This window comes from Engystomops pustulosus, chromosome 2 (assembly GCF_040894005.1).
Source record: "Engystomops pustulosus chromosome 2, aEngPut4.maternal, whole genome shotgun sequence".
NCBI lineage: Eukaryota > Metazoa > Chordata > Amphibia > Anura > Leptodactylidae > Engystomops > Engystomops pustulosus.
Genome location: NC_092412.1, coordinates 160,112,292 through 160,139,406, shown reverse-complemented (window position 1 = coordinate 160,139,406; position 27,115 = coordinate 160,112,292). Strand labels below are relative to the sequence as shown.

Genomic DNA, 27,115 nt, shown 5'->3' with positions numbered 1-27,115 from the left:
AAGTTTAGGCCTTTTGTGTAAATTATTCATTCACCGGACGAACGCAATTGACTACTTTGTCAGATACAGTGCCGAAACATGTGTTGACACAAACAATTGGTGGTGGTTAGAATGATGTGAATCAATCCTGTATCTGGAAACTTAAATTAAAAAGCTTAAAGGGGTATTCCGGGAATATGAACGTCTGACACAAAAATCCATGATGATATAACTAAATGAATATAACAATACTCAATGTCATTAGTCACAAAACGGAGCTTAAATAGTTTGATTTTATGATTTACAAAGTTTATGGCCTATCTAAAGTAGGTGGAGTTATCACTAAGATGGCCGCCACTGGAAACTACAAGTTCCATGATCCTTTAGTTCTCAGTAACTCATCCTACCACTTAAGCTCTGCTAACAGTGATGATATAACAGACTGTGCTGCTCTGTTACCATAGTAATGATGTGTAACTGCCATCACCACAACACTGTCCATACTGGATGCACTGCAACCAACCGACTACAGCCAAACATAGTGCTGATCACATGACCTGCCCAGGCAGCTACAGGACATGTGATGTGGACATGTGACCAGCAGCCATCTTCTGTCCTGCAACGGACCGCACAGAGGAAATTGACGGACTGATTAAAGGGCCAGTAGCATTTTAATTCTTCATTACAGTCTATGTCAGCAGCATTTTCTGCTATGGGGAGCAAAATTTTAAACAACTAATTACATATTAGCTTATATTTTGAGTGTACATTTGTATATGAATTATGCTGATTCCTCGAATACCCCTTTAATAATGAGTCAATGTATTCTATATACAAGTTTGACTAAAGGAAAAAGAAACACACACAGTCTCAATGAACTGATAGGTGCATCTATTTAGTTTATGCAATGATGAGGTAAAATGTATTAGAAAAACACTTGCTTTCGGTATAGATGATCTTATTACTATGTGTCCATAAGTTCCTATAATAGGGACAGGACTGTAGAAGTGTTTGCCCAGGTAATGTACATTTGCACGTCTTATCTTTACTTTCTCATTTCCATCTCCAATACCTTGGTGAGAGCTGTCACATAAGAGACAGCGGTGTCTCCCTGACTGTATAATGATTGTAGCTCCCGGGTGAGTGAGAAGGCTGAACGCAGCTATAAAGAACGGAGATCATTAGCACCTCTGTTACTCTCCATACTGTAGAGAAATGCTGACAACATGGGAAAAAGCATTGGCCCATTTGTGGTAAATTACTAAAATCATTCAAAGAAGGAGCTGCTCTAACAAAGCAAGAGAAAATATTTTGCATGAACTGTGCGGTAGAAAAACATATGGTTTCACATACAATAGGTAGAGATATCTGCTCTATATTTATGTTTACACATAAGTGAGCAAATGCTTATAGTACAACATTGATTTCTACAGAAAGGAGGTTGTGGGCATCAGCCAACAAACTAACACATTAAATTAATGATGGAGAAGGTAAAAGCATCAACTGGTTCACAGGAACGTAGAGTGGATAAGGTTGAAAACAAACAGGTTTTTTAAGTCCCACCTACACACACAACAGTGTTGATCCAGAGAAAGGGTATTGTTAAAATAAATAAAAATAATAATATGCATCAACATCCCATTAATAAAACTTCGATCCCTTAACTAAATATATAAATTTGCTTTCATGAAAAGCATTCAGGCTCTAAACAGTTACAATGTATTAGTCATCACAACATTGAAACAAGTTTCAGTGACATTTTTCACTGTCTGGGCTAGACAACACGGGTCTAGACAGCGAACCAGCCGCTGCATCTACAGTGGTGGCCGAATGTATTGGCATCCCTGCAATTCTGTCAGATAATACTTGTTTTCTTCCAGAAAACGATTGCAATCACAAATTCTTTGGTATTAATATCTTCATTTATTGTGCTGGCAATGAAAAAAATACAAAATAGAATGAAAAAAAAAAGTCAAATCATTGATCATTTTACAAAAAACTCCAAAAACAGGCCGGATAAAAGTGTTGGCACCCTCAGCCTAATACTCGGTAGCACAACCTTTAGACAAAATAACTACGAACAACCGCTTCCGGTAAGCATCAATGAATTTCTTACAATGCTCTGCTGGAATATTAGACCATTCTTCTTTGGTAAACTGCTCCAGGTCCATGAGATTTGAAGGTGCCTTCTCCAAACTGCCATTGTGAGATCTCTCCACAGCTGTTCTATGGGATTCAGGTCTGGACTCATTGCTGACCACTTTAGAAGTCTCCAGTGCTTTCTCTCAAACCATTTTCTAATGCTGTTTGAAGTGTGTTTTGGTTCATTGTCCTGCTGGAAGACCCATGACCTCCCCCATGAGGGGGACCCAGCTTTCTCACACTGGGCCCTACATTATGCAGCAAACATTTGTTGGTGGTCTTCAGACTTCATAATGCCATGCACACGGTCCAGTGCCAGAGGCAGCAGAGCAACCCCAAAACATCAGGGAACCTCTGCCATGTTTGACTGTAGGGACCGTGTTCTTTTCTTTGAAGGCCTCCCCCCCCCCCCTGTAAACGCTATGTTGATTCCTTTTCCCAAAAAGCTCTACTTTTGTCTCACATGGTCAGAGAACATTCTCCCAAAACATTTTAGGCTTTCTCAGGTAAGTTTTGGCAAACTCCAGCCTGGCTTTTTTATGTTTCTGTGTAAGAAGTGGGGTCTTCCTGGGTATCATACCATACAGTTCCTTTTCATTCAGACGCCAACGGATAGTACGGGTTGACACCCTCGAACTGCAGGGCAGCTTGAAATTGTTTGGATTTCGAGGTTCTTTATCCACCCTCTGCACAATCTTGCGTTGAAATCCCTCGTCAATTTCTCTTTTCCATCCACATCTAGGGAGGTCAGCCACAGAACCATGGGCTTTAAACTTCTTGATGACACTGCGCACGGTAGACACAGGAACATTCAGGTCTTTGGAGATATACTTGTAGCCTTGAGATTGCTCATGCTTCCTCACAATTTTGATTCTCAAGTCCTCGGACAGGTCTTTGGTCTGTCACACACAAGGACACAGGACAGAGGTTGAGTCAACTTTAAATCACACTTGCAGCCATTTTAAATGGATAAGTTATTGCCACCACCTGTTAGGTGCCACAGGTAAGTTACAGGTGCTGTTAATTACACAAATTACAAAAGTATCACATGATTTTTCAAACCGTGCCAATACTTTTGTCCACTCCCTTTTTTATGTTTGGTGTGGAATTATATCCAATTTGGCTTTTTGACAATTCTTTTTGTGTTTTTCCATTGAAGACAATAATTTTTTTGAAAAAACGTAGTATTATCTCACAGAATTGCAGGGGAACCAATACTATTGGCCACCACTGTACTCTTAAATCAAGAAAAAAAAAAAAAGACAAAAGCGGTAAGTGACAATTTTATCGCCTCCCTAAGGATTCCACTGCAGCCGGGGGACACAACATTCAGATGCCTGAATGCATCCATGGAAGTACAACATGGGTGACAATATTTTGAGATTGCAATTATCAAAGTTTAAGCATAGGTCTTCAGTAACCTAGTTGTGGAAGATGCAGTGTAGCCAAGATCAAAAACAACCGAATGGAGCAAATTTCGCCAACATAGATCAGAATATGTAATTCTATCTTGTTGCATAGACACATTAGAACGAAAAACAGATTATGAAAATTAGTTGTCAGCTTTTTTTTATGGTTTTAGGTTAAATGTAAACTTGTGAAGATGTTGCAGGTTTGAGGCAGTACATTTTATTATGAGAATATTAACTGGACAAGCAGACCACGGCTGGTGTACAGACAATGTCTTGCTATGACAGTTGTGACAAATGTTGAACCGATAAGAAAAAAACAGGAGAGCAGAATGAAGAACAAGTCAATGTCACGCTGTCATGGAGCCATTTGATAAACATTATTAGTCTATTACTCACCTGGCCTCATCATTCATTGTGCTGTGGCCAATAGGAGCCATGAAACTCACCAACTTGCTATGTACGTGATACCTGCAAAGTGGGATGAAAACAAAATCCAAATATATTACAATATTACAATGTGCAATATGATATATCTCTAATAATATATTTTAAGAGTGTTACCTAAACCCAACAATGCGAAAACTTTTAATAAATCCAACTCCAGAAGAACCTTCAGGAGTTGGAAATCAGTTTCCGGAGGGATCTGTTTCTGAGCAACACACTTGGCGTTGCAACTTGGAAGACTCTGTTGTAATTGAAGCCAGTGAAATTCTCTACCCTCTTGATTTTCTACTCTGAATTATCATATATAATTGTGAAGCTACTTTGGGCTCCCTTACCATAATGTATTGTTTATATAACTGGTGCATATGGGGAATAGAGGCCTTAAGCAAATAATTGATATTGTTTGTGTAAGGAAAAAGTTATACAATATATTTACTCCAATATACTTGCTGTATCAATTCCTCACCGTTTTCTATATCTCTGCTTGCTTTGCTTCTATAGAAAGCTTCTAATTTTACATCCAGTGGATATAATCTGTCCATGTTTCCTTCTGTCCAAGCTTTCAATAGAAGTACAGCAAGCAGAGTTCTAGGAAGTGATACTGAAAGTATATTGAAAATTTGTATAACTTTTCATTCAAAAAAACCATATCAATTATTTACTGAAATTGGCCAACCCCTTTAACTTAAAGAACACCTGTTATCAGGTCTCTAATTCTGTCAAAACTAACTGTCTGAGCATCTCACAGCCCTTATACAGTTAATTCATACAATAATTATTCTAAAATCATTTTTATTATGTAAATGGTCTGGGCACACGTAGAAATAAAGTGATGTCACTCCGGTTACCCCTCCCCTTCCCATGCCTGTGTGTGATGTATAGTAAAACATTGCTAGTGCTTGTATAAGAGACACAGACATCAGCTACACTAGTAGTGTATAAAAGTAACAGCATGTCAAGCTAACTGCTGCAGTCTGTCAGTCATGTGTATAGGAATATCTCATACACACACTGGCTGCAGGAACCAGAAGCACACAGAGGCAGCCAGCACCAGGAGTGTCACATTATTATACGGGCAGTCAGTCAAGTACTGGATGGAATAGCTGTGACTCACACTCAGCTGGACAGCTGAATATGATAATAACTCATTGTACTCATCAGGTCTTCGCATACTGCTTTTGGAGCTGATAGTTTGAGTTTACAAGCATGTAGAGGGACAATGTAGGGATAGGGGCAATGCTTTCTAATGGCAGTTTATGAAAATATATTTAGTTTTGGGGGTTTCATTTGCCTGACGGGTTCTCTTTAAGGGACCTTAACGGGGTATTCTCATTTGGGTATTCCCAATTAAATTAAATTTATCAGATATATATTTTATATATATACATGTATGGTGGCCATACATGCGCTACTGAAGCTTCTGGACCAACTCGCTTGAGCACTTATTACCACAGGACAGCTGTGTGACATGTAGTAACTCCTAGATATTTTATATGCAAAAACTATTAGTTTCTTTGTGCAATCACTCCAGAAGAGATGGTCGCACCCAAGGACAGCGGTCTTTATTTTCTAAGGTACCACATGACTATGTTTAAAGGAAATTATCTTCACATAGGTGCTTTTTTTTTTTTAATAACATCCAATTTCAGAAATGTATATATGGCAGATTAATTAAATGTGAATGCTGAGATGGGAAACCCCATTTGAGGTCAATGCCAATCTACCATGCTCAGTTGAATACCAGACCAATTACAGTTGGGTGCTTTCTTCCAACAGAAAGCATGAATTCCTTAAATCATACTCATCAATACAAAGAGAAAATTGTTGCATGTCATTCCTAGACAGGTCTCACCCATTGTCCATTCAAATGTGTAGCTCCATGTACAAGACACACAATGGCTATAACATCAGGTTCCCTATTTCCCTTTTGCTTTTTTCCACAATGCTAATCATTCCAGCAACCACTTCAGTTGCAGTTCTGCCTCCATATGTCACAGCCAATAATCAAGACTGGAATTTACCACTGAGGTCTGCTAGTTGCGAAACAATAAAAACATTTGTTTTGCGGTTTTAGATATCCCACTGCTTGTACACTAAAATTTTTCACAGAAAGAAATTTTATGTATATAGGCCACAGGATGAGATCTGTAAATCCATGACATTCTCTCTGCAAATCCTTTATTTGCATTTTTCTGGCTATAAAGTAAAACATGCTTAAACTTTTCACAGAGGAAGGATGTTTCGCTCAAATTGTAATTGAACATTTTGTTCACCTCTCTGCTACTGATGATCTGGCCCAGACTGTTCAATTGTTATCTGGAGCTGGGTAATAAGATTGCCATGGTAGGGCCTTGATCTCATGGTGAATGAGTACAGTCCATGTCGCACACACTGAAATGGTCTGCATTATTTCAAAGGCTTTGAGAGTGTGACTCAGTTGTGTGATGTTGTCAGCGGCTTTTGACTGAATCATGAATACATCCAATTATGTGTGATGCTGACAGAAAAGAATATTGATAGCCAATAATTACAGGCTTCTCAGGCCAACAAAGCAGCTCTTTCCTCTTTTAATAAATTATCCAAGAACATCAATCTTAAAAATTACTATGCCACAACTGACCCAGACTGACTTGCATGACTTTCTATCTGATGTGTTTGCAACCAAGGATGATCATAGACATATTCAAGCTTTTTTTATTATGGCTTCTATAGGAAAGAGCCTATAAATAGTGTTCAATGCAAATTCAACTCTCACAATACAGTATAGAATACACTCTGTTGATTTATTCACTGAATTTCTATTTGGCCACTAAGCGTTGACACTGTGTTATAGTTCCATACAGTAACATTAAGAGGCAGGACTACACAGAGTTCAAGAGAAGTGCGGCAGCGTCTAGGAAAATTTATTAGTAAAACTGGCTGCCGACACATCAGAGAAAACTGCCCTCATGCAGACCAAAATCTAAGGAAAGGGCTATGCTAAAAAGCCTCAGTCTGAATGAGCTGTAGAGACTTTGACATTGCCTGTCATCATTTTTATCAGAAAGACACATTTCCATGATTAGTGTTACTTGAAGGCTGTCTGGACACTGCACAAGACGTGTTCAGATATTTCAGTTGCACATTAATTATCACTTCTGTTCCCAAATTAAGAAATACAAAAATGTATATATTATAATATATATTATATATGTGTGTATATATTACATATATAATGGCTCTACCTTACGCCGACTATGGCAACTTCACAGTGTAAAGTATTTGGTTGTAATTAAGAATTACCTATTCCATATTATATATTGTCAGATATCTGAACATTGAAACCCTGAATCAACAACCCAACACCACACTTTCAGCATAATGCTCAGCCATCGGTGTTTGGCAAGATACCCTGCTAAGTACTTGAATTATTTGCAGAAAACTTCTCAGCACCGTCAGGTTAGGCTTACCTCACTTTCCTGCCTTTGCTTGCTCTGGTGTCCACTTTCCTCTTAATCTTGCTTCTCAACTTCTGAATGGCAAGCCACTGCCTAGAAGACCATGGAGGAGATGTAATCTTAACAAATACTGGAAAGCTTTTGTCTAGTTAGAGAATTTCAATATTGCATCAAAAACTACGGTCCAAATACACATTTGCTCACTTTCTACATGCTATGTAATACTACAAGAACAAAACATTTTTAGAAAAAGGCTATGCAAAATGACTGCAATATAAACACAATTATACTGTATTATGAATCAGTCTACTAACATGACCGTGTCAAATGTTAGAACCAAATACTGAAATTTCATGGAACTGAAATTACTATTGGAAATCCATGTATTTCTAAATATTTTGAACCCCATTGTGCCAAGTAGAGTAAATTAGAGGTTTCTTTTTTGCAGAAATGTAAAATTGAAGTCACCCTAAACAAGTGGTCTTTATATCAGCAAAAGTCAAATGTCATCCAAGCTGTGCTATTGAAACTAGGGAGTTAAATAATTATGGAGATGATCAATGGTTAATCAATAAAGGGTATAGCTACCTGCCCTGATAAAGAGCAAGAGGTTCTAAATGCTACTCCAACATCTGAACCAAACACTATTATGAATAGATATTTTAACTGAGGTAGTAGAGTAGATTAAAATAGAAAAAAACAAGTATTGAAAATCGATTTTCCACAATTCAGTCAATTCTAGCTTTTGCTACAAAGTTCATGTATCAACATTTTTTAAGATATTATTAAAACATAATGACTTCAGCTCACAACATACAGGAAATATACAGGAGTCTAAATATCTAAGCATCGATAAATAGTTCACACAGAATATTTTTGGTAGATTGTGCACCTTTTCTTATAGGACACATTCCCTACATACTTTGGGTCACGACTACAGAGATAATGGATCTAAAAAACATTGTAATATTTGTATAAAAAGTAATTCTGTCTTATAGCTATATTCTGATGCCTTATAGTTTAGGAGAGGATCTGACGTTTTTATTGATACCAATTAGGTATCAATCACTGTACAACCTTTTGATCACTTTTTGTTAAATTATGTGTAACATTTTATTAATAATTTTACTTAAAGGAAACCTACCACTTTCCAATAGTAATTCTGATCAGCAAATACCGTGCACCAAAGTACTATTGGAAAGTGGTAGGTTTCCTTTAAAGGAAACCTACCACTTGTAGTGGCAGGTTTCCGATGGCAATATCGGGCACCAGCTCAGGGTGAGCTGGTGCCGGAGCTTATTTTAGTTAGTGTTTTAAACCGCGGTATCGTGGTTTCAAACACTTTTTAAACGTTGTAGCCGGCGCAGGCAGGTACGCGCTCGGCGCTTACCGTGCACGCGGCTCTCATTCACTTCCTATGTAGCCGCGTGCACGGTAAGCGCCGAGCGCGTACCTGCCTGCGCCGGCTACAACGTTTAAAAAGTGTTTTAAACCGCGATACCGCGGTTTAAAACACTAACTAAAATAAGCTCCGGCACCAGCTCACCCTGAGCTGGTGCCCGATATTGCCATCGGAAACCTGCCACTACAAGTGGTAGGTTTCCTTTAAAAGTAGAGATTCTAACATTCAGACATTTATATCCCTTATGGTACTCACTGCATGGCATAATAATTTTAATATTTTGCTCGATCAGGAATTTGGTACAAGGGGATACACGTTTATGATGTTTGTTTATATTTCTGTTCTAGGGAAATTAAAATGAAACATGACTTATAATGTTTGCAGATTGAATACTGACCTATTGATTCCTATTGGTCTGTTCACACATCTGGGTTTTTTACATGAACGTGAGAAAATAAATTGCAGCATGCACTATTTGTCTCTCACATGCGGACTACATACCTCCACAGTAAAAGAATAAGAAGTAAGATAAAACGGACGGCACACAGATGACATCTGTCTGTATGCAGTCTGTTTTTTTTCTCAAATGTTGCTAGGTAACAAACTAAGCAGGGCGAATAGTAGCTTAGAAGGCCATCTGTTTTTGTTTTTTTTGTGGATGTGAAAAAAGTGGATGGAATACGAACTTGAAAGAAAAGCATGCGGATACAATACGGACAAAAAATTTATGCATATTCAAAGGATGCACAACGGTGCTCGTCTGAATGAGCCCTAAGGTTCATTTTGGGGGCAAATGTATTATTTTAAAGGAAGCAGTTTGCATTTCAGACATTATTTAAACTTAGGAGCTTTGTTATCAGAGCATGACAGGTCACAAGCTCACCTGGTAATAGAGTAGAAAACTAGATATGACTAAAAGCCCCATACAAAATGCATATATACTGGTATATGAAGATACATCAACATACCTCCATATATCAGTATTTTGTGCCTGTAATGAAGATTGTTATTGAGGTTCCACAGGCTGAACACTATCTAAATAGTTTCCATTGAAGACGACTTCTTATATCTCCCTTCATACTGTTGTGAATGCAAATTAATTAATAAATTTAATACGTTTATGTGAACACAATTATTGCCTTGTGAAGGCTGTCTTAGGTCATTGACCTCTGACAAGAATAGACAACTTTGTAAATGACATCTATAGCTGGACTCTGCAAGGACACTGCTACCTCACTAAAGACTATTTATATTTCGTTGCACATTTGAGCTTTATCATCAGCTTTATGTAAAGGACATATATGGCATCATGCGTTCTCTTATGTCATCAGTCACATGTTTATGTAGATTGTGAGGGGCAGTCCCAGGATTTCACTATAAATAATAAAGCTTATTTGAATGCTCTGGGGGGGGGGGGGGGGGGTGGATGGAGCACTAAGCAACAACGTGTCACCTGTGTCTCTGTCCCTACTCCCTACCCCCACCATCTCCCATGGGGGGATGACTCTGTTCTCTCTGTATGTCTGTCAGTCTGTCTGTCTCACTCTCACACCCATAGATGACTTGCTGTAAGCCGTTGCAATGACACTGTATATCAGCACTACATAACTGCAAGGTGGGAAGAGGGGCAAAGCAATTATTGCGCACTAAACACGGGGCTGAATTCTGTGATATTATTGGAAAATTCTTCTTGTCAAGAAGAAAGGTTGTATGTAGTCTTTACGGCTCATAATATTGTGCTCGACCTTAGAGCTTTCCTGCCTTGTTTCTGTTTAAAAGACAGCTCTTATGGAAACATCTAATAGATTGTTAATTTCTTGCACTTACCTGCCCATGGCCACTTGATCATTGGGATCCAGAGAAGTTGTCTTACGCTCTATCAATTCCCGCAGTAGCTGAAAAGATTGAAATACTAAATAATAAATCACAAATAAATACACTTTTCACTCATAAAATCTAAAAGTTTAGAAAATCCACAGCATACCAACGCCCCAAAAAACACCAAGCATCCATTACTATAAACATGACAATCACCCAACTAAAAAAAAAAAAGCAGGAAAATAACTTCCTCTCTGATATTGTTTTACTTTCAACAAGTTTTCTTTATAAAAATTATAAAGAAACCACTTATTATTCACAAATCACATTAACGCCTCTACAAGCGTCTGACATTTGCAGAGGAAGCGTTACTCCTCCTAAAAAGTTATCCAGTTATGCTCCCAACAGAAAGTCATGTGACCTGAGCGCAGCTACTTACTGGAGGCTGCCGAGGCTCCGGACATGTGTGTGCTAGAGGTCACTCCTATTTACCAGTGCAGGAGCTTTGTTTACATTTCTATACAGAGTGCACAGAGAGTCTGCACACAGCAATAAATCAATCATCAGGGATGATGAGGGAATGAAATGGTGAGCATTCAGAGATTATTATTATTAAGGCAGTAAAGGCAACTTATTTTCAAGAGTGGCCATCCCTTTAACCCCTTAACAACCAGGTATTTTTCAGTTTTCATTTTTCACTCCTAACCCTTCAAAAATCAGTAACTTTTATTTCTCCATGTATTGCCACGTGTGAGGGCTTGTTTTCTGCGTCACAAAATGCATAGTGACGGTATTTAATATTTCATGCAGTGTACAGGGAAGCGGGAGAAAAAATGTAAATATAGTGAAATTAGCAAAAAAAAAAATGCATTTACGCCATTTTCTGGGCTTGGTTTTTACTATGCACTCCAAATTACATGTCTCCTTCATTCTTTGGGCAATGTGATCACAGGTATACTAAATCTATTTGGGTTTTATTGTGTCTTCATGCATTTACAAAAATTAATACCTCCTGAACAAAAAAAAAAAAAAAATCTTCATTTTGTCATCATTAGGTGCTAATAACTTTTTCAGTGTACGGGGCTGTCATTTTTTGTGAAATGAGCTGACATTTTTAATGCTTCCATTTTGAGGACTATACGGCCATTTGTTCTCTTTTTATAACTTTTTTTTTTATATGTTGCAAAATGGCAAAAACTGGCATTTTTGGCTTTGGGCACTGTTTACTGCTACGGGGTTAAACATGCAGAATAACCGTTATTATATTTTATATATCTAACACATTTATGATTTTCACAGTTTTTTATGTTTATTAGTTCTAGGGAAAGAGATGCGATTTGAATTTGTTGATTTTTTTTTTACCGTTTTTCAGGTGTCCTAGCATACTTTAACCCTAGGTTGTCTTATTAATCCTACGATATACTCCCACACTACAGTGTGACAGTATATGGGGATTTTGCACATCATCTATTACAATGTGCAAATCCCACTTTGTAATACATAGGCTAAAACTTTTATGACTTAAGGCTGTCATGGTTACAGATCGCCGCTCCAAAATGTCGTCACAGGGGCTATCTAAGCCAACAGGGAGGACATGTGCCGCCGGCTTTCTACCACCACCAGCTGTGATTGGAGCACTGATCGTGGGTGTTTGCTGGAATATGCAACACCCACCATGTATGAAGAGGCCTCAGCCAGTGAGCTAGTTATTTGTATGACTGAAAATTTTATACAACTCCTTGGCTAAATATACTCCTCAAAAATGGTAAAAGGAGTACTATTACCCTTCTAGAAAAAATGTTTCAAAAAAACTTGTTATTACAAAGAAATTTAAAACTTTTATAACCCTTTTGCAGCAAGGGGGTTTGGGACATTAAGGATTGCCAGGGTGATTTTTCCCATTTTTGAACTGCAGATATAAAATTAAAACAGACAATATAAGATATCATACCCATACTACCAAATACTTATTGAAAGCAGACAATGTTCACCTTCTCAAAACTCCACTCCACACCTCTTTCTAAGGCTACTTTTACATCGCATTTAGTTCATGCGCTCTGTGTATATAGAAGGAAAACTCACAGTGTATATGCTGAATATATCTATAAACATGTGGATATAGATATACAGGCGGTCCCCTACTTAAGAACACCTGACTTACATACGACCCCTACTTACAAACAGACCTCTGGATTTTGGTCCCCCTGACCGCGGCATTTAACGGGTTAAGCACCCGCGATCAGAGCCCGCTCCGATCGCGGGTGTTACACTGGGGTGCCGGCCATCAGTCACAGCCGGCACTTTGTGTTTCCCGATGCCGGTTCGACTCAGATATATCGGACGCTGAGCGTTAAGGGGTTGAGAAAAAGGGACTCTTGTCTTGCAGCTGCGTGAGCGGTGATTCCGCGACATTCGAAGAGCCCCCACCAACCCACTACGGTGGAGTGAATAGAAGAGCTCTGACTTATACAAAGAATGGCGGAGCTGGTGGCAGATGATTCCCCAGATCTGAGTAAAACAAAAACAAACCAGGTTTGGGCCCCTTGGGGGCAGTACCAGTTGACTCCTTCCTTTCAGGATATCTTCCTCTAGAGCCCCTTTTGTCTGTTCTTTGACCGATAATCTGAGCACCAGAACGCGCAGCAGTCTAACTAAGGTCATGTTCTACTAAGTATTCTTTTGAGCATCAAAATGTTGCATCTATGTCCATCCTATGGGCATCCTTGGGCATTCTAGGTTTGTATGTTGGATTATTTTAATTCCTTTAATAAACTTGGATTAAAACATAAAAAAAGTCACAAATCCACTAATACCACATTTGTCACATATATCAAGGTGTCTAAGTAAGATACCTACGCAATGATAACTCTGCCCTAATAACGGTGGTATTGGGCATTACTATGGGCCACTGTGGCTATAGACTACTACGGGGAAATTGACTGGACTACTAGGGGATGATGAGTACTACAGGCATTGTGCCAATGGGCTTCTATTGGGCACCGTACTATGGGTTACTAAAGGGCACTGTGATGGTGTACCTACCAGCGTAGCTGCTATGGGGCCCAGCTGTCCAGCACACAAGGTCATACAGGAGGTTGTATGCTGCTGGGGGAAGGGCTATTGAAAAGCTCCAATAATTTCTCCACTCTGTTTTGGAGAAGATATAATTATTGTGTCCAGTAGGTGACAGCATTGCTCAGTGCACCGCTTGGACAGGATTGCACCACCCAGGGGTGTAATTACCACCATAACAGCTACAGCAACTGCTATGGGGCCAACGATGTTGGGGGTCGCAGTTGCCAAATACACACAAAAACAAGGAAATTATGCAATACATCATTCACTTTTCTCTTCTGTCCGACTGCTTCATTGCTGGGTCACAGATATTTAAGACTGCACTGCTCACAAAGGGACAAAGCTCCTTGTGTACTCTTCTGCTTTGTCCTTATTCTTCTCTACCAGTTTTCTACAGCTATGCAGACAAATCACAAATCAGACAAACAAGAGATGCTGCCTGCTTTACTTAGAATTTAAGAAAGTTAGGAAAAAAAATCTAGATACGCAACATCCACAATTTTAAGATTATGTACAGTGACATACTACAGGACAGCATGTCTACCAAAGCCCGTAAATATTTTTCCAACAACCAAAATTAAACTCACAGGTCTGTAGTTTCTAGGGTCTATTTTTAATCCTTTTGTAAATATTGGCACTACATTTGCTATGCGTCAGTCAGGGGCCCTAAAAATCCTAGTGGCAGCCCTGATTTTAGTACAAAGTCTAAACTCACTATATTTGCATGGGAAATGGTTATAAAATAATATACTTCCACCACCCACATTTTTCCTATCCAGCAATATTAGAAATCGCTGGATCTTACAATCACATTCAAGACAAGTGTATGCAAAGAAAGGAACTAAAAGAGGCTTGAACTGGATTTTAGTAGAACCTCTAGCAAAGGGTAAAATCCCACCCTCCTCCTTACCTAGACGTTCCATTCATCATCCTGGTTTATGCTTTGAATTTATTAGTCAAAACAGAAATATCTCTAGTCAAAACTCAATATATTCTTTTGATAGTGATATATGATGTCTCCCTATGTCTAATAATTAACTAGGAAGTGTGAGTAAATCATGCTGAGCATTAAGCTCTGATGTGTGAACAGGGAACAGAGACATTTTTAACTCTTAAAAGGCCAGTACCAACTGCAAAATTTCCCCTAAAGACTATTAAGATACTAAACCCAGAGCTCAAAATATTCTTAATAGACAATTTGGGTTTTGTATTGTTTTCAATCCATATAAATCAAATAAATTCATGTAACTATATAACAATGTATGGCTAGGAACCATAAGCATAGAAAATTAATGACAGTTTGCTTCCCTACAAACCGGAATGAAAATGTTTTAAATGCCAGATACCTAACATACTCACACGATAGGGTCTGTATGCCATCTCCCTAAACAAAGCTTTGTGTCTGGGGAGCATTGTACATTATGTAAATGTAACACTCATCAAAGCCGACTGTCCTGACATAAGGGAAGCACAATCAGTTTCATGTAGGTGGTGACAGAAAACATAAAGCAATTTTCTTTATCCTTATTGTTGAATTGGCATCAACTTGAATCTCTGCCTAATCCCACTCAGCAGAAGAAATTAACCGGGTCAGCTGAACAGGTGCTATACTGTGTCTGTCAGGCCCAGTTCCCTATAATTACCAGCACATATCTAAGTGGTAATCTTCACAGATCATCTTTCCCAAGAAATACTTTTGTCAGGGAATGAAACAGAAGGAGGAGCTGGTCAAAGGGGAAAGTCAAGGTGGTGGTGGGGTGTGTGTGTGTGCAGAATGATGGTGGGGGCGGCTGCAGAAGAAAGGGGGTTGGGAGACAAGAAAAGAAAATGAATGTGTAGCCGCCTTACGGCTCAGCAGATGTCCACATGTGATGAACGAGGCTGGAATATGCTGTTGCCTGCTGCCAAAGAGCGGTAAGTGATTAAAGCCTCCACAGCTTCAAGCACCATACTTAGAGTCTGCAGGGTTCCCCAGCCTTGCACCCATTCCTTGCTGTGCTGCCAGATGTTGACTACTGCTCCTGTGCTTATTCACTCTATACGGATGGCAGCAGTTGGCACGGAAGTTCTGCAATCTGGAACATTTGTGGAGACGCTGTGTGCTGACAAGTGTCGCCCATTATTCACCTTTACAGAACGCCAGAGCGACTTTAATTCTCTGCCAATCGCCTCCTGGGAGCCAGCCAAGATAAAGTTGCGGCTGGCAGCCTCATTTGTTTTACTCAGGTGTTTCTGTTGCCTTACTGACCTCTATTAGTTTAAGTTTTAATTTAGATTAACCCCGCCACCCCAATTAACCAGTCACTGAGAAAAGAGATAAGATGTGACTACTCATAACTCTGAATCTGGAATTTATCAGAGTTAAAATTATGAAGCACCATAAGAGACTGGTCACCCAGTGCTATCTGTCTCTGAACTCATCACTTCAGGGTGAATTAAAAATAAAAAATTCTCTACTTATATGCAAGCTTAAAAATTACACCCAAACCTGTGAAGAGATGGAAAGCTGAACAACATGTGCCAGAACCCTAGATACTATTCAGATTACACATTCATGAAATCTTTATGAATTTTGTATTAATATGATCCAATTAATAAATGCAAGCTGTATGAATATTAACCCCTTTACAACTTCCATGCTGATATATAAAAGTCGTATTTGCACATGCCCTGTGCAATGTCTCCTGAACTCTAGCACCAAGAAACACAATTCTGGTGTCCTATTAATGAGAATCTCCCTTTTAATAGAATACCAGGGAAACCAAAAGACTATAATAGAATGACTCTGTTCTATGCAGCGGTTCAGAAGATATCATCATTTAATGAAGAGCAAAACAGAACTGCAAAAATTGACATGGAGATTCAGGCACCAATGACCCTTGGTCACAAAGGGGTTAAGGGATCAGTTTAGCCAATTATTCTCAAACATGTAAAAACTGGAACGCTGCATGCAAGCGTTTTGGAAGAATTGCATTTTGAAACAATTGAATTGGAGCAGGGAGGGGCTCTGATTGAATTGCGTTTCATGCATGCACATGCAAAACAGGTGGCGTTGCTACCTATTCCATGCATTTGTGTAAACGCAAATGAGATGAGGAAAAGCCCCTCCCCATATTACCAAATCGCAATTCATCAATAAATTCATCGCAATTCATCCACAATGTACACACACCGGCCACCTTATTAGGTACACCATGCTAGTAACGGGTTGGGCCCCCTTTTGCCTTCAGAACTGCCTCAATTCTTCGTGGCATAGATTCAACAAGGTGCTGGAAGCATTCCTCAGAGATTTTGGTCCATATTGACATGATGGCATCACACAGTTGCCGCAGATTTGTCGGCTGCACATCCATGATGCCAATCTCCCATTCCACCACATCCCAAAGATGCTCTATTGGATTGAGATCTGGTGACTGTGGTGGCCATTTGAGTACAGTGACCTCATTGTCATGTTCAAGAAACCAGTCTGAGATGATTCCAGCTTTATGACATGGCGCATTATGCTGCTGAAAGTAGCCATCAGATGTTGGGTACATTGTGGTCATAAAGGGATGGACATGGTCAGCAACAATACTCAGGTAGGCTGTGGCGTTGCAACGATGCTCAATTGGTACATCCATGCTTTCATGTTGTTGACGCCAAATTCTGACCCTACCATCGGAATGGCGCAGCAGAAATCGAGACTCATCAGCCCAGGCAACGTTTTTCCAATCTTCTACTGTCCAATTTCGATGAGCTTGTGCAAATTGTAGCCTCAGTTTCCTGTTTTTAGCTGAAAGAAGTGGCACCCGGTGTGGTCTTCTGCTGCTGTAGCCCATCTGCTTCAAAGTTCGATGGACTGTGCGTTCAGAGATGCTCTTCTGCCTACCTTGGTTGTAACAGGTGGCTATTTGAGTCACTGTTGCCTTTCTATCAGCTCGAACCAGTCTGCCCATTCTCCTCTGACCTCTGGCATCAACAAGGCATTTCCGCCCACAGAACTGCCGCTCACTGGATGGTTTTTCTTTTTCGGACCATTCTCTGTAAACCCTAGAGATGGTTGTGCGTGAAAATCCCAGTAGATCAGCAGTTTCTGAAATACTCAGACCAGCCCTTCTGGCACCAACAACCATGCCACGTTCAAAGGCACTCAAATCACCTTTCTTCCCCATACTGGTTTGAACTGCAGGAGATTGTCTTGACCATGTCTACATGCCTAAATGCACTGAGTTGCCGCCATGTGATTGGCTGATTAGAAATTAAGTGTTAACGAGCAGTTGGACAGGTGTACCTAAATAAAGCGGCCGGTGAGTGTTTGAAGCAAACTGAAGGAAACAGAAAATATCCTGCAGAATGTTGGAAATTAGAATTTCTTATACAGGCAGTCCCCGGGTTACATACAAGATAGGGTCTGTAGGTTTGTTCTTAAGTTGAATTTGTATGTAAGTCGGAACTGTATATTTTATAATTGTAATCCCAGCCAGAACTTTTTTGGTCTCTGTGACAATTGGATTTTAAAAATGTTGGGTTGTCATTGGAACCAGGATTAACACTAAAGCTTCATTGCAGACATCTGTGATAACTGTTATAGCTGTTTATTGTAGCCAAGGACTAAAGTACATCAAATTACCAACATCCAGAGGTTCTGTTTGTAACTATGGGTCGTATGTAAGTCAAGTGTTTTTAAGTAGGGGACCGCCTGTAAACCAAATTGAGGAACTAAAATTCACATAATAGCCTTGGTGTATTTATTTTAAAATTTACCCTTTAAATTTATTTTATAAAAAGAAAACAGTACAAAGCATGACATCTACATGCACACAGTAACTGTTTAATAACCACAGCAGGACTCTCTGCCAGGTCCAATTTAAGTAGGTTGGGAAACAAACTATCTGTATTGCATGTAAACAATTCATAACATGAAGCGCTTGTTGCCGTTTCAATGAAAATGCATCTGTGATAGGGCCAGGCCCCTCCCCACAAATTTTAAATTGCATTTTTAAAAACAGGTTCAATTCCTGCGTGTGAAAGAGTGGCTTGGCAGTCTTTACAGCTGTTATTGGATGCGCTGTTTGCAGAGTGTGGTGGGATTCTGACAATCTAAACAATAGTGAAGATATTTTCCATGCAGTAGTGAAGCTATCCGTTCAATCAAATGCACTTAATCATAAAATATGAGGAAGTACTGCTAGATAATATTCAGAAGCAAGCAACAGACTCAGAATAATTTAACTTTACATAATATCAACACAGAAATTAATGGGGTATTCCAGGAATATGCATAATTCATATACTAATGGGTCCTTAAAATATAAGCTAATATGTGATATTAGTTGTGATTTAAAATTTTGCTCCCCTCTGCTAATAATATTCTATCTCCTATTTTGTTTACTATAGTTACCAAACTACAAACTCCACTTTGCTAAGCTATAATGGAAACTCAAAATGTGGGGAGAAATTACATAAACCGTGAATTACATTTTATACTTCACCGCCTAGGGCAGTGGTGGCTAACCTATGGCATGGCTGCCATAGATGGCACTCGGAGCAATCTCTGTGGGGCACCCAGGCCATCACCCCTGCACAGAGTTTCCAGACAGGGCCTCAAAGCCTCCTCCTGCAGTCCCTGGCCATCACAGAATGAGCTGTGATCAGGGCTATTTTAAAACTACACATAGTTAGCTGCCCAGGACTACAGGATTAGTAAGGAGGTGCAGACAAGGCTGCGTTATTTTTGGAGCTCCTGCTATGGGCACCGCAATTCTTTTTCTTCAGGGTACCATGGAAGGAAACTACAATGATAATCCGAAATTCTCCTCTTTCTTTTAACTACATTGGTGTCCTTTAGGAAGCCAATACAATTAAAAACGTAACAAAACAGGTAGTAACATGTTACTGCTTAATTTGCCACGTTGGCACTTTCTATTTGAATAAGTGGGTTTGGTTGTAGTTTTGAGGGGTGCAGTTCTTACCCTGAGGCTATATTCACATGACAGTGTGGGGACGTATATAAGTCCCCCACAGACGGCAACCGGTGTACGACGACGCGCGGTGCAGCGCACGTGCGGCACTGTACCGTTCCATAGCCTCGAGAAAGTTAGGACCTATCCTTTCTTCTTTTGGAATACGACGCCGTGTGCTCACCCCCTCCTCCTCTCCCAGGTACCGACATGTGCCCGCAGTTCTACTAGCCCGCTACTTAAATGAACTGGTCGCTAAAATAACAGATTCTGAAATGTCCTTTTAAGTTGTCTATTGACAGATGAGTGCAAAAGGCAAAAATGAGCGGTCCCCCTAATAGGTAAACAAAAGGAATCCAACAGCTACCAACTGACTTCACTAGTAAAGCAAGAATTGTGTAAGGCACTTTCCTGATCTCTGTTTCCCAGCAACCAAACAATTAAAAAAAAAAAAGTCTGTTTTAACATTTTTATGCAAATTAGCTCCATGTCTGATGCCATGGTGTTGGTACACCTAATTTCTTCTTCATACACATTATTTTAGCATGCAATGTCAATTATGTACCATATTTTTCGGACTATAAGGCGCACCATCAATAAATGTCTGCTAAAACGTCTAGGTTCATATATAAGACCTGTGCACAGTTCAAGGCGACCGTTGTCTGTAAGTACGGTTCATATATAAGGCGCACTGGTCTGTAGGGGGCACCTTTGATTTCTGAGAGAATCAAAGGATTTTTTCTGTGCGTCTGAAAAATACAGTAATAGGGCAGTGCTAGATGCTGCTGAGAAACACAGAACGAAGAAGAGCAGTCGCACTTACAGACATGATTCCATTTCTGGGGATCCAAGATGTAAAGATTTCATAAATACAAAAGCTACATTTTCACTAAAAAGATCAGTGAGAAGTAAGAAAAGTATGCCTAGAAAGCAGATTTAGTGTCCGGGACATTGTTACTTGTGGGGCAATATAGGAACTTGTAGTTTTCCATTAAATGTCTGATTTGTCACACCAGAATTGTTCCAACTAACCTCCCAGCCACAGCCAGTCAATGGAGAGGAAGCCACCGATATGCATGACTTTTACATTCACTTATATGATGGGAGTTCCAACTGAGTACAGGCAGTCCCCGGGTTACATACAAGATAGGTTCTTTAGGTTTGTCTTTAAGTTGAATTTGTATGCAAGTCGGAACCATATATTTTATAATTGTAACCCCAGCAAGATTTATTTTGGTCTCTGTGACATTTGGATTTTAAAAATCTTGGTTTGTCATAAGAACCAGGATTAACAATAAAGCTTAATTGCATACACCTTTGATAACTGTTATAGCTGTTTATTGTAGCCTAAGGCAAAAGTACAGCAAATTACCAATTACCAGAGGTCCGTTTGTAACTAGGGGTTGTATGTAAGTCGGGTGTTCTTAAGTAGGGGATCGCCTGTATATTTATTAATACTATGGGTTCAGGTTCAGTCAGTATAATTGTCTCATCAATGTAATTTACTCCTGAAAGGAAGAGACTTTAAAGGGAACCTGTCATCAGGTTTTCACTCGTAAACCTAATGACCAGTTTCCCACAGAAGTCTTTGTATTGTTACCCATTTAGGTTTTTATTATAAAATCTATGGGCCATATCTTTTAAATAAATTTTTAAAAAGTAGCTGGCACCTTGCCAGGAGACTCATCGAGGGATGCATTTTTTCATCTTCCTCAGGAATATGGGGGAAATGAGGGAGTTGATGTAGATGTTGGCCAAGTCCCACAGTAACTCGCTGAAGCGAAATTCCAGAGGGGAATGTGAAAGCCGTTGGGGAATAGAAAACAGACCCTTTGCGACTGCTGAGACTGCTGGCAAGGTGTCATCTACATATAATTTTTTAAACTAATTTAATGAAATTAGCTACCGTATTTATTTTTATAATAAAAAAACTCGATAAGAAACAGCGAGAAGCTGTCTGAAGGGAACCCTATTACTGCCAAGGACGTATGTCATACATCCTCACTGGGTGGCTTCTGTATGGCCAAGAATGTATGTGATACATTCTCTGTTCAGAGGGCTATAAAGTTGGTTAACATCTTGACATTTTTTTTTTTTACATGTGAAAGAGGAGAATTTCTTCTTTCATATGAACTGTGTTTATAGGTACCAGAGAACCTGAGACTTTCACATTTAAAGTAAGAATTTTGGTGCAATTCTTATACATAAAAAACTCTTCTGACAGTACTTTAACAGTTAATATCTCTCGTTCCCTGGCACCTAAAAACACAAATATAAATTTATATGAAAGAGGAGATTCTAGGTGCCTCAAAACAGCTCTCTGAAGTGTGTTAGTACAATTCTTCATGTTGTAATTTCAGTTTTATTTGTACATGTCAAAATTGTAAAAAGTGTTAAGGCCAATAATGCAACAACAATCCCAGAAAAGCCTGGCGGGGAAAGGGCTAATTGGGATAATCTAATGAGGGTTTCCCCTTAAGTAAATAGGAATTAATTCGTACAATTAGGACTCCTAAATTATATTAGAATAATATTGGCCACATTGTGATGTGGACTGCAGTCTGCTCAAGCATGATCAACAATGCTTAATTACTTACAGGTCACAAGATGTATTCTTACCTGGTGATAGAAATCATCATCATCAAAAATCTCCTCATCAAGTTCTTTAAGCTTAGAGTTCGACTTCCCTTCTGTCTGGGCATCCTGTAGAAAACAAATAAAATATCCACTATGAATTCACTTACAAAAATAAACATGTTACAATACATACTTTTATTTCTGAAATTATAAATTTGATACCAATGTTTCATCAGGAACCTGCTCCGGCTCAGGTGCTAAATCCTGTTGAGACTTTCCTAGAATCCTATATAGTGAGCGTTTAGTCTGTGTGCGCCTCAGTAATCTTGCCTTGTCCATCAAAATCTGCTCCACTTGCATTAATATAGACCGGTCAGAACTGGAAAACCCCTTGAAAAAAAAAATACACATTAAAATGTTGGTTTGAAATAAAATGTTCAAAGAGGTTGTGATTCAAACCAATATAGAAGAACCCCTACCTTTCCCATTTTACCAGTAAGCTTTGTCTTGTCATGCCATTTTTGTAAAGTGTTATTTCTGAAGGTTTGAAAATCTGCAAATCGTTTATCCATGAATCCAGGATAATCCTTAACTTCCAACTTTCGCTTAGGAGGGCGTCTATTTTTTTCCATAATCATGTCTTCATTTTCCATCTCCTCATCACTTGGGATTTCCTCATCACTAGAGAGAAAAGATAGTACACATCAGAATAAAGCCTATTTGCATAAACACTATAATTATAGACTGTAGGATCCATGAGGCAAAAATGTGCACCCTCTAAAATATACTTTGGCTTTATTTGCGGCAATTAACAAAGAGGCAACCATGAGAACTAATGACTTTGCCCCCATTTCACAAACCAGATTACCACATATTTCCTACCTCGTTAAAAATGTATATGGATATTCCTTACACAAGAAACCCCATTAAATGAGCTCTAAACACTAGCTAGCCTAGGGAACTCAAGCTAATTTTAGAAGATTTTTGTTATGCTTCAGGCTTCTGGTTCATCCACCCCACCTGATATTACAGTGTACAGTCTTAAAGTCTTTCATGATAGTAAGCTACTGGCAACATGAAATACATACTAAGGCTACATTCACACACATGCATGGGGGAACGTATATATGGCCGCTATACGTCCCCCATACACTTCTATGGGCTCACGGCATCATACGGGAGCAGTACGGTGCAGCACACGTGCGGACATGTCCTATCTTTCTACGTGATACAGCGCTGTGTGTTGTATATTCCTATGGAGAGGGACGGGGTGAGCAGCGTACTGCAGTACGGCGGGGCATACATCGTCTGAATGTAGTTTAAAAAGAAATTAACAGATACAATACATCTGGAAAGTTTTCAGAGCCTTCATTTTTTCACAATCTGGTATGTTGTGGCCTTGTGCCAAAATGAAAAGAAATATATGTACAGGCAGTCCCCGAGTTATAAATGCCCTACTATAGTTACCTACATACTATCTGGCTTTGGCTAAGTTCATACCAAAAGTATTCTGCTTTTAGGAATAGAATAATGGTAAACTAAAACTTATCGTAATCAAAGCATTTAAAATGGAAAAATAGTGTCAAAACCAGTAGCGGTTGAACAAAGGACAAGTGAAAACCTAATGCCATAAAAAGCCAATGCTATAAAAAGCCAATGCCATAAAAAGCCAATGCAATAACTGACGTTTGAATTGAAAACTCTATGATCAAAATCAAGCATGATAAACCAGGGGCACCTTCTCATAGATCCAGACACCATGAGTGATGCAATCTTCTTGTATTTGTAATGCATGGTCTCGTTTCTTCTAAAGAAAATGTTTGAAATTATGCTAATAAACGAGAATGCTACAGGCATGTCACCAGAGTCTCTACGTGCTGAAGCTTCACAGGCTGTTGCAGGTGGGAAGGAGAGACCATCAGGCTCTTTAGCATAAGTTGGTAGTGGATTTAAAAAGAAAGGAGGCCATGGATAACAATTCTAAGAAGATTACCAGTGTCACAATGCCTGGATTTATGAGTAAGTGCCCGTGGTTTATAAATGCCTGATTTTGGTGGTAAAATTCCTTTAACTATAGCAAGATCAGTAGGTACTAAGTACAAAATTTACTTTGTTAGACAGCAATGATGGTGGACACCTGAAACAGTTTCTCGATAATAAAGTTTTTCAAACCAGAGGTTTATAAAACGTTTACTTGCCTTCATGCTGTAGATTGAAACGCTGCACCTAGCATGACCCTTCATACACGGCAAGTGCATAAGAATTTGTAAACTCACACTGCTGCTTAATTTCTTAAGCATCACTATCTCATTGCTGTTCCATGACGTATGTCAAGGACCCAATGCCCGTTCAGCTCTTCACCGGAGCTGTACTGTCACTGGAAAATACAGGGTATCAAAAGCAATGTACAACAGATATCCTCGCATAACATCAGAGGTTGTAGCAATTTAAATGCCTGCAGGGAGATTCACTGCTTGATCAGCACCCCACCTTCCAGGGGAAGATTGAGGGGGGCTTCAATCGGCGCTATGGTATCCTTGGGTTCTGATCCCATAGTAAATGACCAAGGTACTGCCTGCCTTACATCCACATGTGGGGTGTCTTTATTTGGGACAAATATTACATACTAGCTGTATCCCGGGATAGTAAATAAGTGTTAGCTATAACAAAAAAATACCTATCTATGCATTTCTCTCTCCCGTTCCGCCTCTCACTCACTGGCCGTCTCGGTCACTCACTCACAATCCCTGCATGTCTCTGTCACCAACTCTCCCAGGGTGTCTTTCTGTCTCCATCCATCTTACCAAACAAGTGTACATACATACACTCAGCTTCATATATTCAATTTCAAATCTAATAAAAATTTTTAATGATCCCCAAATTCAAATTTGAAATCTCTTTGAAAAGTACAGAAAACCAGTGTGCGATTTGTAGGACGTGTGACAAAAAGTGAAGCAGCAGTGCAAATAGCCTTAAAGGGGTATTATTCCCATATTATTAACCAATTTAATTCCAAACTGGATCTATCCGTCCTGGTGTGTACAATTTTGGTTGCCCTGGGATACAACTGTAAATCTTCCATCTTCTACGGCCAGGCAGGGCAGATTCATCTCATTGTATAGCTTCTCCTCACACACAGACACTCACAGGCATTTCCAGCCGGCAAGCAGCAGCGTGCACAAACTTACTCAGTGGAAGGATGTATATTGCAGAGCTGTACGCTATAGCTCAAATATAGTATAGCTGACAGTGTGGGTTATAGGTGAGTTAGCAGAGTGTCATTGAGGGTTTTGTCATAGATCTCATCATCTCACATCACTTTTTTTTTTAAGGAATATTCAGAAGCTAAATGAAAAGTGTATATAAACCGTGACCCTGATAATCGAACCACATTGTCAGAACACAAGAAGAAGATGACAATGCTTCAAGTTTGTTTTTGCTTTTTATGGAGTTGCATAGCTCTCCATAAATGAAGAAGGGTTTATTTTTAATCAAAATAGTTTAATTTTTTAGTTTGTACTATATATACACAGAGATAGATTATATACACATATACACACACAAAATAAATGTGAAAACATGCTTTACACCACGAAAACCATTTAACTCACCTATCTGCTTTGCATTCTTTTCCATCTATTAAATAGCGCGTTTCTGGAAACTGGAAGAGCAGTTCATCTTGCAACTCAACCAAAGACCTCATCAATTCTTTAAGAGCTTTGTAGCCTAAAAAACAAAACAATTCACAAACAAACTTAAATACAAAACACATATGAACGGTCATATATTTTAGAGCCACATCAAAGAATAATTAGAACAGATTTATGGCCTTCACATTGTACAACAGGAAAACCAGTAACATGTAATCACACACATCCATAGTGGGTCCTGGCTCTGCCACCTACTCCAAGAATTTTTTTTTTTAAAAAAGGAGACGGAAATCTGATTTTTAGGAAGGCCTGGAACTGTAGTTTGTAAAGATTACTTTAAAAAAAAACTAATTACACAACTATTAAGTTGGTTCCATTTTCCACCTATGTACAGCCCTATTAAAAAAAAGCAAAAGAAAATATTTTAAAAACTTTATTTTCCTATAACTTGGCTTGTATCGAGCAGCATGTAGTGAGTATAGGCGATTGGAACCTGTCACCAGCTAGAAATGGGTCAGACGGTAGGTGTTCTCCTTAAGGAGACATTGCCAATTAAGGCCACCTTAAAGGCGTGTGGAGACTTAAAGCCATAGATGCTCGACTAGGGAATTCTGGGAAGAATGCAAATAAGTTTTCCAAGGTGTTAAATGGAAAAATATTCCTCCTTTTGCTACCTTGAAAGGCAGCCCCCTTAACATCAAGTATGACCTACAAGAAGTCTATAAACATGATGTGGGATTAAGCCAAACCAGTAAATGGAATAGATATACTGGTTTGGCTTAATCCCACATCATGTTTATAGACTTCTTGTAAGTCATGCTTGAAGTTAAGGGGGCTGCCTTTAAAAGGTAGCAAAAGGAGGTATTGTTTTCCATTTAACACCTTGGAAAACTTATTTGCTTTCTTACCAGCTAGAAATGGTGACAGGTTCACTTTAAAAGCACGTGTGAACAATGTGTTAACATTTGGGGAGCAATTTTTCTACAATTCTGTAAATAAAACCAAAATTACATCTTAAAGAATTATACTAAACCCCAATAAAACATATATTTTCTAAAAGCCAACACTAGTCCCATTTTCAAACATTGCATTAAGGATTTTATAGACAAAAGGCTTCATTTACTTTGATGGCAAAAAATGTGCCCCAGACAAAATAATTTGATTCACAACTCCTAAATGTAATAGATGAACATGTGTGGAATTCAGGAGGAGGTCGGCAGGGTGATGGTAAAATTTTAAT

General features: G+C 39.1%; 1 protein-coding gene across 1 annotated transcript in view; it reads right to left on the bottom strand.

Moving 5' to 3' along the window:
• AATF (apoptosis antagonizing transcription factor) overlaps window positions 1-27,115 on the bottom strand; it is an 86,588-nt gene that overhangs the window by 15,240 nt on the left and 44,233 nt on the right. Inside the window, exons 5-11 of the mRNA XM_072137151.1 lie at window positions 25,837-25,951; window positions 22,705-22,906; window positions 22,448-22,615; window positions 22,268-22,351; window positions 10,644-10,711; window positions 7,427-7,507; window positions 3,930-4,001 (exon numbers count right to left, since the gene is read on the bottom strand). Of these exons, the coding sequence (XP_071993252.1) occupies window positions 3,930-4,001; window positions 7,427-7,507; window positions 10,644-10,711; window positions 22,268-22,351; window positions 22,448-22,615; window positions 22,705-22,906; window positions 25,837-25,951 (790 nt within the window). The remainder of the gene's footprint in view (window positions 1-3,929; window positions 4,002-7,426; window positions 7,508-10,643; window positions 10,712-22,267; window positions 22,352-22,447; window positions 22,616-22,704; window positions 22,907-25,836; window positions 25,952-27,115) is intronic.